We start from the raw sequence: 18144 nt of genomic DNA, 5'->3' as shown, positions 1-18144 counted from the left end.
TGCAGAGGGTTAGAACCCTGGCTACTGTCCACAGTCCACATCATTACTCTGACTGCAGCCTTAACCTCCAAGCAATGACCAGCGTGCAGGTCATCACACAACTGCCTGAGCCTGGGCTGGTGAGATGTATGGGCCGAGAATACACAGCTCAGAGGGTTTGGACGCATGACTGAAAAATAAAGCTAAATCTATTAGGCACATCATCTCACGCATATCCCTAAACTGTGGACAGGCCAGCTTTGTTTTGGCTTGAAAGTTATTCAGAGTTAGCGAGTGTGAAATTGCCCTCTGAGTGATGTCATCGGAGGACACTGAACCCTTGTTGTGTTAATTAGAGCTCAATGAAATGATGAGTATGAAAAAACGGAGTAACAATGGCCTTAAACCTCAGTGAGGGACACTGTTGGGAAACTTATGTTCCTTTTTATGAATAGTTTTATTTAGTTGTCTTTACGTCAATTTGAAGAAAATGCATTACAATCAAAATCTGATAAGAATGAACTGAAAATATGCCTATGATTACATCTCATGGACTATTGATTAGGAGACATGATTTGGAAACGATGACCATTTGTGCACTTAATTCTTTCTTTCGTTTCACTGTATACTTAAAAGAAATCTAGATTAAAGGTTTCCCAGAGACAACTAATGCAGTATTCATCAATTACAAAACTAATATGCAATCAATTAATCTGCATCATATCCATCATATCAGTGGCAGATTGACTCCAATATCTGATTAGGCCAATATTCATAAACCAATATGTCAGTCTAACCCCAGAAGGAATGTCAGTACAAGTAGTGAAGTAAATTTTGCATGAAATACAATAAATGTTTAATTGCAGGAGAAATGCACTCTGTGCCTGGACTAGGCTAAGGGAGTGATATCCTTGGACGTACTGACCTGTGTGTATCCGCAGATGAACTTTGAGATGATGAGAGGTGCGGAAGGACTTGCCACAGTAGGGGCAATCCTTGGAGGATGAGCCCAGGCTCCGCTCGCGATGCTGGGACAGAGGCGGCTGAATGCTCCCCGCTGCCTTTCCCAAGTCCTCCCCAACATCTGGAGCACACACAGAGACAGCAAAAGGAGGGAGAGACAAATTGAAGGTGTGTTGAGTGCCACTTCAAACCACCCCTCCACACATCACAACACTTTTTTTTTCCTCCTCTGTCTGTCTCTCATTGTCCCTCGTTTCCCTTGCTCAAATGTGCAAACGCCACACAAAGTCAAACACATCAAACAGGTTCACGGGCCGCGCTATTTTCCGCGCTGACAGAACGCTGACAGTTCATAAGCTTTTCAGTTTCTTTAGAAACACCATAGTCCTGAGATACCCCCCCCCCCCAACACACACACACACACCTCCCCTCTTCAACTCAAACACACCCTCCCTCAACACCACCACCTGCACCACCACCGCCTCTCCTTTTCTCCTCCAGTTTTTCTTTTTTTATCCTTTGCTATCATCATCATTCCTATTAAGCATATGCTAGATTGCAGTGAAAATTAACAATACAAAATAAGACAGAAAGAAAGAGAGAAGAAAAAAAGCGAGAGATAAATTGGGCTATGTCAGCATCGCAGGATCTCCTCGCATCTCTTCTTGCGACCCGATTTTGACAGGTAGTTGTCAGAGATATGATAGGGTGATAACGGTTTTGACCCCGCCCTCTGCCACTTCCTCTGCCGCTCACCAAAAAACGATGATGCGTAGTTTAGTGCGGCGGCACTCTGTTATCAACACAATCACCTTTCTGAATATGAATCTAGAAGATGAGTGGCAACAACCTGGGAATGTGTTGACAGCAGCATAATCTGAGGTGAGGGTGTCATCATCAGATTGTTCACACTAGCCTTGTTGTACTAAAGGTTAAGAGCCTGTGATGTGCTGACAGACAGTGAATTTAAAGCCTTAAGCAAAAACAGTTAAGTTGAAAAAATAATAATAAAAAAAAAAAATGACAAAAAGACAAAAAGAAATGCATAACAGATGTTTGATTGATTTTGTATCTTGAAGCTGGTAAATTAAAATATCTAGTTCAAATAGCATTTGATGGACGTTACTGTGCAGGAAGTTCATTATCAACTCACACAGTGCAGAACTGTCAAGACAGATTCATTGATTTCATAGCTAAATAAAAATTCATATTAAAATATTATTTTTTATACTGTTTTTTATAGGTCTCATATTTGATGTTTTTCCTGAGTTTTATTTGAAGTTTTGATATCCATAAGAGGATATATTTGTGGTTTTCCTGCAACAAAACCTCTCAGAGTATCTTCTGATTGGTGATGACTACAGGTAAACACTCAGAGAAACCAAATCCTGCAAGGTTAGATTGTGGGTCCAGTTGGGCCAGCCTTGGGTCTGCTTTGTTGTGACATCACAAAGTTCCTGACGGCTGGTGTTAAGGCTCAGTTCCTGAATACAGGCTGTGTGCGTTTCTCTGTGGATTGGGGCTTTGATACTTTCACAGTATTAATATAGAACCTAGACCTGATCTATAATCAAAAAACACATGGACATCTACGTTTATACAATAAGGGACCTTTTTTTCCCTGCTGGCTGGCATTGATGTATTGATGGTGTCTATTGATGTAAAATATGCATTGTTAGGTAAAGAAACTGGCCATGAACTTTGTGGTCATGCTCAGTCTGCGGAGGTCGTAGCTATATTTTCATCATAAATGCAACAAACAGCGGAGCATGCGGCCTAAATGGTAAAAAAAAAAAGAAGGTTACGCAGCATGTCAGTATGTGTGTGACCCAAATAAGCACAAAGACAGTTAAAATGTTATTTATTTTGCAATCTGGGCAAATGATTTGATATGTGTGCAGAGAGGAGGGGAGGGACAGCCGGGAAAAAAGAAAGAGAATCAAAATCGAGCAACCCACTCCGGCAACCATGCCACACAATAAGGAACATTTTTTAACAGTAGCCTAATCTTTTCTCTTTTCTGTCGCTCCCCACCATATTCCACCCCTTCTCTGTCTAGGGAGTCAAATAAGGTTTACAGAATGGAAAGACCCAAGTCAGCAAGTCCCCCCCTTCCACACTGACACTAGACACACAGCTCCATTCAGCAACGCTGCTATCAGGCTGAAGGCTATTTATCACAACTGAAACTGAAAGGCAACCTAAATGTAAGTCTGTGACAATACACAGATACTAAATACCAGCTGCTTCTACTTGGGCTTGGCAAATGTGTGGTTTAATTCTGTGTACTAACAAGGAGAGAGAAGCTGGGAGACAGGTTTTAAAAGCAGATGTTAAACTGTGGATCTCGCTTTTCACATGAATTTAAACAATACATGACAGAACACAGAAAGGGAAACAGAGAGCTGGAGAAAGAAATCCCACACAGAGAAGCTCTAAACAAGGTTTTTTCCACCAGTATGTTGATAGAGTCTGAGGATTGACCCTCCAAAAATGTAACACAATTAAAAAAAAATGTTGGCGTATGAAAAGGGAAAATTAAAAGTGTGCTTCATCATATCTACCCAAATCAACTTAAAACATTTTAAAAGCTTCAAGAAAATCTGACACTTGCATGCAAATTATACTCCAACACAAATTGTATGTAAAATATCACAGGTGAAAATCTAATTTCCTGCATAATTTCAGCACTGTGTGAACATATCAACTTCCCCCCCACCCCCAAATTCTTTTTTGCATTTTCATTTGAATGCATTTAAAAGACAGGATCATGTAGACAGGAAATAAATAAATAAAAGTGAATACAATTCCCCCAGTGCTTAGTCCAGGACTGCACCATACTGTAGCCATAGTCGCCTGCTCATAAACATATTTTGAGCGGTCTACTGTACAGATCCTCTTTTGGCAAAGATTCCTCAGATCGTGTAACAGACACTGGCCCACCTGCCCACCCCAGATGGGGATAAAATTAAAAAATCCAAAACACAGATTAGAAGCAGGACAAACACCAGACCACACTTCCAAACACACACACATACACAAGCTCTGCATGTCTGTCTCTCTCTCTCTCTCTCTCTCACTCACACACACACACACACACCCACACACGTCCTTGTGTGTCAGGGTTAATAGTGCTCCTGTAAGTGGAAGACACACTACTGAGAGGATGAGAGTGTGCTCTCCTGGCATATAACAGCCCTTCAATAATAAATGGGCTTCACACATTCCTACACACACGCAGCACACACTACAAAGACAAGTAAAACACAACTTTGGGTGCGCTCCTTCGCTCTCTCCTCTGCACGCACGCACAAACTGACACACATGCACCTATAGGTACGCACATGTGTGAGGATGCACGTCACGGCCCAGGCCTCTAGCTGGGTGTCCAGCAAGCATGCTCGTCTTTAATCAGTTGACTGATCCGCAGCTTTTAATGTGGCTGTTCCAATTACTGTAAAAGTCATCCTGCTTCATATAACCGCAAATATTGACACTTTATTGCACAACACATTTATGACATTTTGAAGGTCACCCTGTATATTAGGCATCATCGTTCACAGCTGGGTGTGTGATGTGAGGAGAGACTCTCGATCGCCTGTTGACACCCAGCCATAACAATCCTCTGAGTATTGATTTTCGTTCCCCGGCTTCCATCTTTTTTTTTTTTTCTTTTATGCAAAGAAGAGTCACTGTAGGAGACGCAACATTAAAGTGATTGTCACAGGTGAGCCTCTGGCTTTTCATATACAAGTCTGTAAAGGCCAGCAACCATCACTCGTCCACTTTGCTCACACTATTATACAGTTAGGAAAACCTCACTTATATTAAAGAACTTTCCGTTTTAACACTGTCATGTTGACAGATTGCTAGAATTGCTTTAATTTCACATTTAAAAAGACAAATACTGACATTAGTGCCTGATTTAGGACACTAAAACAATATTCTAATAAAAATTATACAGGGTTGACAGGTTTGCTCCTTATCTAAACTGATTTTTTTTTTAATGAAAACACATTTAAAACAAAATAAACACACTAATAAAAAAGTGCAATGAAAATAAAAGAAAATCATTACATTTATTTGCTGTTGATTTTTTTTTTTTCTGTAACTTTGGCAGATGAGGATTCTTCATTCACAGGCGGAAAAAAAACACGATCTAGAATTATTTGATATTTAATATTTGACATTTAATAAAAGATCAGTATTTACCAGCCCATGCGTCTCTCTCATCTAAATTTGTTGCAAGTGTCAGAGGCCCCTACGGAGTTGACATGTTTTATTTCAGCCAGACCTCATTTTCTGGCATTAATCCCCACAATAGATCATAATCCATATCAAGAATAAAACCACTCATCTTTTAATTAAACATTCAAGCCACTACTACTTATTCTTCTTCTTTTTTTCCCCCAAATTCACCCATCAAACTCAAACATTGAAACTGTTTGAATCTGTCGTCTGTGAACCTCTCTCGCCTCTAACCCAGGAAAAAACATGACAAATGCAGAACTGTGACTGTGCTAGTACAAGAATATCACAGAGGGGAAAAAAGAGAAATACATGTATAATTCAGCTGTATCTGATCTGAGACCAGCTCCTCTCCCCTCTGCCTTTACTGGTGTCACGGCGGCATAATGGAACATGCCAGAACAAAGGCTCTGAGATCAGATTGGAGCAGAGTTGAGCAGGCCATCTGGGAGGCAGGCTGAGTATCAGTCACTCTGCCTGCTGTCTGCTGCACTCACACTCATGTACACACACTTCCCCTCTGACTAACTGTGTGCGAGAGTGCAACTGCGCGCGTAAGTGTCTCTCTCTCTCTCTCTCTGTGTGTGTGTGTGTGTGTGTGTAAGACACCTCACTCCCTTCCATCCGCACGTCACAAGAATCTTTCAACGAAACGTACCGATGCGCTGCCACTGCGGAGACACGGCAGCTTCAACGTTTGACTGACAAATGCATGAATTGTGCGTTGATAAGGATTTGATATGTTTTATGAGATATATTCAGTTCATTACATCACAACATAATCCACGTGCACTGGAGTTTGTGTGTGTGAGAGTGATGGGACAGAGTAAAGGGACAGTTACAAGAGAGCATCTTTTGTGCAACTTAGATTAGAGAGTACCGTTTGTGTGTGTGTGTGTGTGCTCATGTGGATACCCCTGGGACAGGGGCATGCTGCCTACATCTTTATAGCGGCCACACCCAGTTCCCATTAATGGAGGACAAAAAGAAAAAGAAGAAAAGAAAAAAAAATCATCATCGACAACAACAGCAAAAATAAACAGCAAAGCCAATGATTATGTGTGTATATATGGTGCCAGGGGTGTGGGGTGGTGGTGGTGGGGGTGGGGGGGTGGGTTGCCAGTCCTTAATGGTGCTCTTTCAATCACACTTTGCACTCTAAACGTTCTGTGGTTTTGATTAGTATGATATCACTTTCAGGAAATAAAACTGGAGGGGAAAAAAAGCACATCAGTCATAAAAACACAAGATGTTTTGCGTCTTGCTCAGCCATTATTCTAATGCGTCACGTGACGCCTGTCGAAGCCCAGCGGCCTCTCCCCGTAGTCAAATAACTGACGGGGTGGGGGGGGGGGTGAGGAGGGGTTGACGGAAACAGTTTGAAAAGAGGAAAGATATTAAGAGAGATTGGGTGAGAGAGGGAGGGCGGGAGGGGAAAGAGAGAAAGAGTAAAATGTGATGACATCATTTGAAAGGCATTAGGCTTTTAAAAATGCGCCCGGGGGGACTTGATTTCCTTACACCAGAGCAACACAACACCATCCGGCCTGATGCTTGCTTGCTCTCCCTCTCTCCCTCTCTCTGTGTCTCTCTCTCACATACACACACACACTCACACAACAGATACACACCTCCCAACACCCCATTCCCCTCTCGTTCTTTTTTTGATTTGGACCACTGCCATCTTTGTGAGCGTCTGGTTCATGCGAGTTAATCAATTTGAGGTTTAGTTACACTGCTGATGCTAGCATTCTAGCCACTGCTAGAATGTAATCTGAACTCGCAGAATTTATTAACCAAACACCAATTATCATTAAACACCACTGCATTATCCCCCTCCTTTTACTACCTGACAAGGACTACTTAATGAAATTTCAGATTAAAGTTATTTGGTCCATGATTTATGGGCATTTAGAAAGTCCTAATGCAACGGTCTCTTAGTGTCTTAGTGTGCAGATGCTTTTGGTTGCTTTTTTTTTTTTTTTTTTTTTTTTTTTTCTATGGGAGCACACCAGGGATATGTGAAGTCTCTGAGGTATTACAGCAACCAGGTCTAGACCAAGAAGAACAAGAAGGAGAAAGGAGGAGGGGGGGGGGGCAACTGTGCTCCAAATTTTTATGAAGCATCCTCACCCTATACTTGTTGTTTTACTCCTGACCCTGTCAAGCTACAGAGATAAGACCAAACACAAAATAAACTGTGAGAACAAGAAAAAAAAAAGAAAGAAAGAAAGAAATCGACAAAAATAAAAATAAAAGAAATGCAAGTTGTTGTTTACCCCCGCAATGTTTGTGAGATGAAAACAGCAGCAGAATGTGTTACATATAAGGCGGTGGGGTAAACAGGGGCACCAGATGTTCTTTGATGTTAATAATGGCATTTATTATTAATATTAATTAGACCGCATTCAGCAATACATTTGGGCCATTTCCAAGTCAATTAAGCAAAATGGCATTCGGGAGATGTTGAAACGACATTTTAAGGCAGGTGTTCAGCAATCCCCTAATAAAACATTTTTGCAGCTCCTGAAAAACAACCCATTCTGAGGCAGATTTTATTTATTTTCCTCCTTTGTTAACTCTTCCTCAGTGTTTCTCTCTCCTGTTGTGAACGCTAACAGTCGCAAGCATATCTCAAAAAAACCACGCCGAGGATCGCTTCTAGATTTAGCACGCATTATCTAATTAAAAATATACAGTATGTGCTGATTCTGATAATACACGCACATGTTGTGTCCACACCCGAGCAAGTGCGTCCGTCCAGATTAAGGGGGGGGGGTTGGTGGTGGCGTTAATCCAGATATGAAATCATGATTCTGATCATTATGATGATAAAAAAGGAATACTTTGAGCATTTTTGATGCATTTTTGAGACAAACCTAAAGAAATTCAAGTTTAGTGTTTTAAATGTGTTTTATCTGTTAGGCCAAATCCACAAAGTCAAGTCCACCAGGACACAAGCTTCCTGTTCTTATGAATCTAATTAGTCAACACAAGCCAGAGGTCTCACACCAGTGGGTGTCTTGTATGTATAATCTAAATAATCCCTGGCTATATGTGTAAGGGTAAAAAACACACCCATTCTAAACCCCTATTTGGTTTAATCTAGACCTTTTGAATAGGATCCTGCCACACCTCTCGGACCAAGTGTGTGTTGTGTGTGTGTTTGTGTGTGTGTGTACTCATAGCCCTGCTTTTTTGGCAGCAGGCCCTTTTTATTCAAAGCTGGTGGAGGCAGCAGCCTTACAATGGTACATTAACAATCTGTGCGTTCATTTATCAGTGTGTGCGATGTGGACTCTCCGTTCATGGCGCGCTGCACTTTTCATGGCTGAAAATTAATGAACAAGCCTCCCCTCGCAACAAACATGCACCTGTGCTGCAGAGATGCTAATCACAAACATTTATATTTATTAGTGAACGCCCGCACTAAAACCGGAGTTGTGGAGGAGAAAAAACAGAGGAGAGGAGAGGAGAGGAGAGGAGAGGAGAGGAGAGGAGAGGAGGAGAGTTCTCTTTTTCAACCTGTGTAATGCAAGGGTTGTAGTTTCAGTTGTGCAGAATTGTGTTAAAGCCATTTGTTTGAAGCACTTTCTTGAATGAAAGGGTGGTGTGGAAGTGCATGATATTTCTTCAGGGAGTGTGATCCTCATGCTGTGAAGATTATTTCTCCAAAACTACCAGGTGAAGGGCACTGCTGGGAAAAAAAAAAAGAAAGAAAAAAGAAGGAAGAAGAGGCAGCCTTAAATTGCAGCTGATGCTTCACAAAATGTGTAGAAATTGTTTAATTTCTGGAGGGACCAAACCTCAGCCCCTGTCGTTACACAGGTGCAGATGATCGACAGTGTTGACGACTGCCTCTTCTGGTTTGGATGCTTTTCCTTGCCTCCATTCCTCTCTTTCCACTTCTCTCACTCTCATCTCCCACTCCATCCCTCCTTCCCCTCCCTCCCCCCTCCTCCTTCCTGCTCACATACTGACAGAAGGTGGCTCTCTCCCTCAGTAAAGGCTATGCCTCTGCCCGGCTAGGGGAAGAGGAATGGTGCCTGGCACCGGCCCACCTTTGTTTCCCCCCCTCCTCAAGTCTGTTTCAGGCTTCAAAGAGCATTGGAAAAAGACCTACACACACACACACACACGCACATACAAATGTCTGAGGGAGCACTGATGTCTCACTAACTTTATCATTCTAGCAGGGTGATCATAGTCTCGTTGAGAGGCTGTGGATGATGCTTGAGGGTGTATGAGTGTGTGTGTGTGTGTGTGTCCGCATGTGTGCATTTGTGTGTGTGTGTGTGTGTGTATATGTGTTGTCCACCACTGTCTGCATGATAGCACAAAAGGCAGATGGGGACAGAGGTGGGTGTCTTTTAGGACATGAAGACAAGAGCAATTACTAATGTGTTTGTCTGTGCATTTGTATACACACACACTTGCCAATGTGTGTGTGTGTGTGTGTGTTTGAGTGTGTTGTGCTATAATAATTAGGGTGTATATTCATCATGCCCCCTCTCAGTCTGTGTTGGCAGGAAGTGGTGTGGTTACCATTAGTGAAGGATGACTAGGTTGCTGTGTCTTTTACTGGGATACTGCTGGCTTCCTCTTGATAGATAAATGCAAGGAAAAGAAAGGACAAGGGAGGGAAGGATGTGGGAAAAGAGATGAAGGAAAAGGGGGAAAGGAAAAGGCGGGAAGGATATCACAGGGTAATGGTAGAGGAAAGGAAAGGAAAGGATTTGAAACAAGGAAAGGGAAAGGAAAGGAAAGGTGGGACACACACTGATTATTGGGAAAGGAAAGGAAGTGAAATGAAAGGAAAAGTACCCGGAAAAGAAAAAAACAAGGGAAAGAAAACAATGAGAACTAGAAGGACACAACAGTTATTAGAAATTAGAAAAGTAAGAGGAAAAGGTAAAGTAAAGGGAGAGAAGACCGAAATGAATCGAGACAAGAGAAGTGAAAAGATGAGACGATGATAAGGAGAAAGATGAGCAAGGAGGAAAGTGAAGAAAGAGGAAATGGAGGAAATGACAAGATAGTGGGAAAGAAAAGGAAACGAAACAGAAAAGGAGGCAACAAGAAAATAACGAATCTAAATGTGACAAAGAAATAAAAGAATGCAAGACTAACATACAAGAAAACAACACTTAGAAACAGGACATGACATATGACAGGATACTGGTGAAAGGAAGGAAAGGAAGTAAACATTAAAGAAAGGGGACACATATAGACTGTCACCTACAGATAACAGCCACCCTGTTGCACTGGCCCTTTAACACTGAATAAAGTAGGACTCCTCCCTAAGCCACCATTGATTTCCTATTCATTCCAGTGCATGCTAAATCAACAGTAAGCACAATAGTCCAATCATCAAACTCAGCTACAGTACGACCATTTCTATCCCACCCTCCATCCACCTGGCACTGGTCAGGGTCTTTACTGTACGCGGCATCAATGCTCTGCACACCGCAGCCATTAGTGGCGTTATTTTCCATCAATGAAAATGAATCAATTAAGCCTCATTAAGGGTGCATATTAAGGTGGAGTAATTATCTGGTGGGGAATGTACAGTGATCGATAACTTGGGAGCATAAATGTGCACTTAAAGACATATATTACCACAAGAGGCAATGAACACTTTTAACAAGGCCACAGTGGAGGGGGAGCTAAAGTGGGTAAATCTGCTTCATGTCATGCATACATATTGTGTGCCTGTTTGTGTGTGTGTGAGTGTGTGTGTGTGTGTGTCTGTGGGTAAGGGAGAGAGAGACTAGTTCTCCCACCGTAGCCTGGTCAGACTGTAAATCCAGAGACCAAGGACGTGTCCCGTTTTTCCTCTTCTATGAACTTGTCCAGCGTCTCGGAAAATGAAATAAAAAGATTTATACTGTGGCTGCAAACATCCTTCCTCTGTGTACGTACGAGCATGTGCGGACGCGAGGCAGCGACCAGAAGAGATAGAGCCACGCTTTAAAAATAAATGAGAGGAAGGCCCCGATTTTAGTGAGAGGAGGGAAGTTTTTAAATGCTAGAGGCCTTCACCCTGTGGCCACCCGCATATAAACACACACACACACACACATACATGCACTTAGTAACATGCACACACACACAAAATCCCATGCATAACGCCTATTAAAGAGCACGCTCTGTCCCAGACGCATAATTTTAATTTGTTATGAAGGTCATTGACAGAAAGTAATAATCACCATTGGGGATCTAACAATTTGCCATTTCAGAACACTGAGGCACTGATGACTCAACTATTAATAGACTGAAGTGCACCCACACCCACCCACCCTTGCCCCCCTGCCTCTATACCCCCTGTCCTCTTAAATGACTAAAAACAATTCCATTTTTTTTTTATTTTTGGTTGTTTTTTTACACTCATCCCCCACTCGCACACACACTGCCTAAATCCATCACTTGTTATCTGAGGAGGGATATATGACATTTGGGGGCAAATTAATGGGAAGCCAAAAAGAAATCTGCCAAGGGGGTATCTCCTGGAAAGAGACTTACACTGTAAAAAAAAAAGAAAAAAAGTAAGGCAGGCAGCTTTTTAATTCTCATTTTTGTTTCTTGCTTTAAGCTTTAACAGTGATGTCTTGCGGCCGAGAAAACGCCAGGGCTGCCTGCGCTGAGCTGCTGAATTGTTAAGCATTTCTTCCCCTTTTTTTTTTTTTTTTTTTTTTTTTTTTTTACAAACAAACACACAGAGAGACACAATGACAAGTTTATTATAGACCAACTCATTTATTCTCTGCTTTAGCATCACCCAAGCCATTCAGACATATGTGTCTGGCATTTGTCGGCAAACAAATAAGTCCGAGCTTAAGCTATTTTTATCTAGCGCGAGAGCGTTTGTTCTTTTTAAGTGATCGTCAGCGTTTGGGCCGAATAGAATGGGAGTTGGAATCCTTTATCTTTCAGAGGCTCAACAACTCAAGACTAATTACAAATTAATCTGGATCTGGATATCTGCAATAAGAGGGCCCCAGTAAGAACTTGTGGTGTGCTAAGAGGGACTATCTGTTATATATTTATAGGGGAGCTCAACGCATGGAGAGGGAGAGGCAGGCCTCAGATGCAGGCAGCCAAAACCCAAAAGAGAGTAGCACATAATTGCCTGCTTTTCTATATCCAAGCAGCCACATCAAGGCTGAGGATTGTGGATATTAATAATTGATCATTAGCTTGATAGGGCAGCACGTGCTCAAGTTTTTAGTGGTGGAAATTTGATGGCCATTTTAGGTCTCTCCTCAGGGTCTCGAGCACAGTTGCTATACTTGTGGAGAAGGTCAAGTGGGCTCATTATTATAAATAAAATACAACTGCCCTAAACAAAAGGAGGTCATATCAGTGTGATCTGTTGTGTATTTCACTGCACTGTCTTGTTCAAGTTTTCTCTTTTCTCTCTCACTTTTTGAAACAGCTTGCTGGGACGTTTTAGCAATAAAACTTCACATGACTGATCTAGATTCAGAATCAATTTGAGTGATGGACGTACAATTCAACAGACCAATGAGACAAGAACTGATCCCATAGGTCCTCTCTGTAAGCAGCTTATTACGACTTAAAGTTATTTTTTATTTGTAGACGACCTCTAGTGGCCGGAGGGATGATGACAGGAGGAAGGTTTGGTGACAGCATAAGGAGCAACGAAGTCCTTGTTAGGTGAAGGTTGAGGATGGATCAACAGGTCAACAAAACAAGGGACTTCCTGTATGAAACCAATAATCAACATTGGTTCCACAAACTTAACCATGTGTTTATCATTGTAACCATGGTGACGAAGGTCCTCTAACTTTAATAAGAACCAGGATTTTTTCCTCAACTTTACCAAGTAGTTTTTGTGCCTAAACGTTAATGGCGTTTTAATTATTATACTATCATTATACTATGATGGTCCTACAGGTTGTATTACTGTTACCATGACAACGAAGGCCCAGCACAGTTTCAGTTGGAGAACTTAATGAAATGAATACATCATTGTTTTCTATTATAACTGTACTTGCTACATAGAGTTTCTCTTAATGTAACATGATATCATGTATGATCAATTCAGCAACACCAGTCGGGGCTGATGGCTACAAGTCTGAAAGTGATGTTATTACATTTGTTAACATCTCAGGAGGTGGGGTTTGAAGGTGCTGAGGTTATCGGACCTCTCTAACCCGCTCCTCAGCTCTGTTTGAAGCTGGCCACTCATGGCTACACCCGAATCCCAGCTCAGCTGTCAGCAGTCCAACTGCATTGTGGGTAATGTAGGCGTGTGGGTGTAAAAGAAAGAAAGAGCATGATTTACTCAGACAGAGATGAGGTGATGATTCCCATTAAATACAAACTGTTAAAAAGAGAAGACGGCATATGTCTTCCTTACCCAGTGCTCAGTGCTGCCACTGGTGACCAGAGGCAATATGCACCAGTGATACTGATTAAAACGTTGTTCTCATTTATATAGCTCTCTCAATCTGTTGGAGTAAATCATGTCTTTTTGTTAATTTACACCTGGCTCATATTGTTTTTTCCAGCCTTGCATGTCACTAAAATGCCTCCAGCCAACAGAAATTTCCAACATTTTTCCTGTGACATATTTTATGAATGCCTAGATTTTTGAACTGGGCCCTGTTTCCTGATAATGGTCTATCATAGCAGCTAAGAGTGTCTTTATTTTTTTGGTTTTTTTTTTTACAAGCGTTTCTACGAATGCTCTTAAATTCCTATAATGTGTTTCCCAAAGCGGCACTTAAGAATGAGTGCAGGTACATGCTGCTAAGAGCTTATGAACTGAAGCTGTGCATGGTGCTGATGATGATGCTGAATGCACTATAAGGTAACTTTGCATATTTTACTGTCTGTTAACCATGCCATATATTGAAAATATTTACATTACAAAGAAATATCTTACACTTGGATAATTGTTCAGCATGAAAACGCAGCCTAATGTGCAGTAAATAGTCTGCAGCTTTCAGCAGTGCTGACCATTATAATTCATATTCCTGGGTGGAAGTGTAAGAAAGTAAACTTGGGCTATTGTAGCTGCAGCTTGAGCCAGATGTTACTCTTTATATATAACATATTAAACCTGAAATGAAGCAAAGTTTTGTGAATGATGTTAAAGTCATTCTTTCATCATCTCTGTTCTAGGCAAGGCAGGTCAGCTTTATTTCTAGAGCACATATGAACACAGCTTGAGCTGTACAAAGGACATTAAAATAAATGAAAGTAAGTAAAACAAATGTATAAAATAAATAAAAATGCAAGGAAAACATACCAAACATGCTGCATACCTAAATATGTAAACATATTAACAAAAACAAGGAGACAACTAGGAGCAAATACACAAATACACATGACAACAGACTCAAATGATCATGAGCCAAAAAGGCCAGTGAAAAAAAAATGTGTCTTTAGCTAAAAATAGAGATGGAGAGAGCACATCTGATATCTAATGGAAACTGGCAATGTAATTTTAGGGAACAACTGCAACAACTGCAAAGGCTCTGTCACTTTTAGTTTTATTTGTAATCATAAGGATAGGCTTTCAGATCCAAGAAAGTGTCAATCTTATTAGACTTATAAGAAAGTGACAACATGAAAACCATGGCCACATGAAAATATGACCAAGTATATTTTAAATATACAGAGGAAAACCCAAAAGTAGCATCTCAGCCAGACTTGGTGAGGAGAGGGAGAGGAAACTGCAGATCAGCTGCACAAATCAATTTTCGAATTGATTTGAATTAGTTTTACCTTCTTATTTTCTAATTTAAACATTGTCACTGTTGCATAGAACATCACATCACATCAATGAAAATAAACAAAAACAATTTCAACAAAACATGAAGTTTTTGTGTCCTCCAGAGCTTCTTAAGTTGCTCGGAGCCTCCAGGAGGCAGTTGTTAATCTTTCTGATAATTTCTAAGACCCTCCTCTGTTCCAGTGGTTTTGGGAAACACCTCTCAAGCTTAAGAACGTTGGTAAAATGGATTTTACAATCATCTTAGCCCTAAGATGCTTTTGGGGAAACCCAGCCCTGTTTGTGCTCCTTCCAGTTGCCATTGATCAGGATGAGGAGAGAACGCATATCTCCACTGAGAACAGCCATGTTCCTGAAAAATTATATTTGGAGATTCTTTACTTGTCCCAGATGCAACAAGTTTTTTTTTTTTTTTTTTTTTTTCTTTCTGGTGGCTATTGAAAGCCTGGCTACACCAAAAGAATTAAATACCAACATTTGATCACAAAATAAGTCCTGGAATGCACTGAGCATCTGACTTGAGACGGCGGTGGGTGCTAGTTAACTTCCTGCTGGGGAAATGGGCTTTGATTTGCTGCCTGGTAGCCGGGGTATGTCGCTCTCTATTACTCACTCTGTCTGTACAGCTAGTGTACTCTGCACCCCACCCCCCCCTCCCTGGTCCCATGGTAGGGAACCTCTGGGCACCTTGACTGTCGTTTAACTGCTTGTGGCACGAGGCAGCTGAGGAAATGGGTCATTAAATCCAACGAGCTGGGGCCAGCCCCCCCAGTGCCCCAGATCTGTTTCCAGTCAGATAGCCTTCTTTTACAGGAGAGACTGAAAGAACCTCAGCACAGCAGCCCAAAGCAGACATTAGTGTCACCGCAGCCCGGCACTACTAATAGCAGCAGCTAACAATGACTGGAGCATTTATTTATCTATGTACTCTCCCACTTTATCCCAGTGGTATCTTAGCAGTGAGGTCACCCCTGTCCCTCTGAGGATTTCATGGAAAATTCACTCCACACCTGCTTTCAAGCACAGTCCCTAAAAATACTTGGAGTATGCACTTGACCATGAGTCACACACACACACATTAATTACTGCTGAAAAATATATAGGCTCTACAAGGTTTGTATTATAAATTAAAAACTCCATATAACAGAATATTTTTGCTCCACGCTGAAAAAAAAAAAAAGAATGTTCCTGGTTAATTTTCACAAATAGTTGCTTGTTTAGTTTGAGAAGAAGATTGAGCCCCTCTACCAGCTTAGCTCTAATGATGGTGACATAATGACTGGAACAATTGCCATGACATTTTGGACGTGTGTTCGTGATCCCCAGACGATGAATCCCACTGACTGTGGTAATCCCCTGACCTTTCATCTAGTGTCACCAGTGGGTCAGATGTTTCACTTATCCAGTGAAATGTCTCTACATCTGCACTTTGGTAAAAACATTCATTTTCACCAGAGGATGATTCAGACTTGACTTTAGTGATCCTGTGATTTTCCTCTGGCACCGTCAAAACTTGACTGTTTGACATGTGTGGTCCAGAGTGAAGCAGCTGTTGGTTGTTTTAATCTTTTTTTCACACCATGGACACAAATTAGACCACACACCCCTGTCTGATAAGATTTTTGTCCCAGGGTGTTGGAAGTGTTTGAAACCCATAACCATGTTGTAACCATGGTGTTACTTCATAAATTATTCCCCTTTTTGCTGGGGACCCCCAGGAACCTTCTCTTTTAAGTAAACCTGGGGGTCCCCGGACCACACTTTGAGAACCACTGTTCTAGGGGCGTTTTATGGTGCTGTTTTCCTGGATTCCTTCATTTTGGTGCTGCCCATGAGCAATGAAAAGTTAAGTCTGGCTTCCTGTGAGTTTGCGTTATATCAAAGCAACGTGTTTAGTCAAGTATTCATACTCTGGGATCAACTTACAGTTTAATGAAAACCACACACTAACGCAAGGTTACAGCTTCAGATGTCACTATTGCTAACAGTCTGTGAAGTATGAGGCTGTTACTGTGTCCACCCTGATGTACTGCAGGATTTTTTTCACACGTTCATTTAACTGAATCATTTGCCTTGATGATTCCCAACTCAGCGTTTTCACTTTCACTCATTCTTACTCAGAATTTGAGAAAATAAATGCACATACTACAGAGTCCTTGATCACTGCTGTGCTCACATGAAGTCTTCAGTTGCATCTGTGTCACTTTTGAACACTGACTGATCTCGTCATCAGAGGAAAAGGGCAGGCATTTTCCAGGAAGGTAAATATTTCTAATATTTGCATGGAGTTTCTTCGATTTGTCCTTTAGGAAGATGATAACATGCGATACATCATGCCCCCTCCCCTTCTTCCTCCTCCCACCTCCTCTCTAAGCCATCGCCCTCACAAACTCCTCTCCCTTTCTCCCTTTTCCTCCTCTGTCATTGCGAAATGCAGGACCAGTGATATGAAAAAAAAAAAAAAACCTACACACACTTGTTGCCCGGACTTTATCTCTACATTATTCCCGCCGCTCCTTCCGTTCATTTCAGAGAATAAGATAAATGAACAACGTACATTTCGTGCACCTGTCCTCCCCTCCCCACCTTCCTCTCCCCCTAACGATAAGGGATTTCATTAACGTGAGAATGCTTGGGCTCAAAGAAACATAATTGCTTCAGTGTTGTTGTCCTCTCTGCTGCCGACGCCCTAATTTCCTCCTTGCCTTACTCCTGACTGTTAAGTGATCATTATATCAACACAGGGGATGGTCCAAGGGTAAAATATTGACAAACTGTGGTCATGTCTATGCAAAAACGTCAAGAAGAGGTGTGTGTTTTTGTGTGGTAGAGGATGATGAAATATTAAAAAATAATAATAACAATAAGAAGGGGTGAGGGGAGGAGAAAGAGGGGATAATGGGTGGTGAAGATGGGTGAGGAGTGAGGAAGAAAGGAAGGTGCTAATAGAGTGACAGAGGAGGACGTGAAGTGATATGATCAATCGGGAAAGATCACAGAGTCCGACAATAATTTAAAGACCAGGTCCGATCTGTCACCCGCCAACCCCCCTCCCCCATCCCTGTTGGATATCTGTATGTAAAAGATACATAATTTTTTGACTTGCCATTTACACAGCATTGCACCTGAAAGCCAGGCAGCATAATAGACAGTTTAAAATGTCAGGGAACTAAGTAAGTAAGAGAGACGGG

General features: G+C 41.5%; 1 protein-coding gene across 5 annotated transcripts in view; it reads right to left on the bottom strand.

Moving 5' to 3' along the window:
• znf536 (zinc finger protein 536) overlaps positions 1–18144 on the bottom strand; it is a 232160-nt gene that overhangs the window by 75202 nt on the left and 138814 nt on the right. For all 5 annotated transcript variants that reach the window (XM_071488427.1, XM_071488426.1, XM_071488430.1 and 2 more), the window contains one exon: positions 905–1063. In XM_071488427.1, coding sequence (XP_071344528.1) covers positions 905–1063 — 159 coding nt within the window. The remainder of the gene's footprint in view (positions 1–904; positions 1064–18144) is intronic.

The sequence above is a fragment of the Trachinotus anak genome, unplaced genomic scaffold (assembly GCF_046630095.1).
Source record: "Trachinotus anak isolate AG129_WGS33_773 ecotype Australia unplaced genomic scaffold, CSIRO_AGI_Tana_v1 ptg000011l, whole genome shotgun sequence".
Classification (NCBI taxonomy): domain Eukaryota; kingdom Metazoa; phylum Chordata; class Actinopteri; order Carangiformes; family Carangidae; genus Trachinotus; species Trachinotus anak.
The sequence above is the reverse complement of the archived record's forward strand: the minus strand, read 5'-3'. Positions and strand labels throughout refer to the sequence as shown.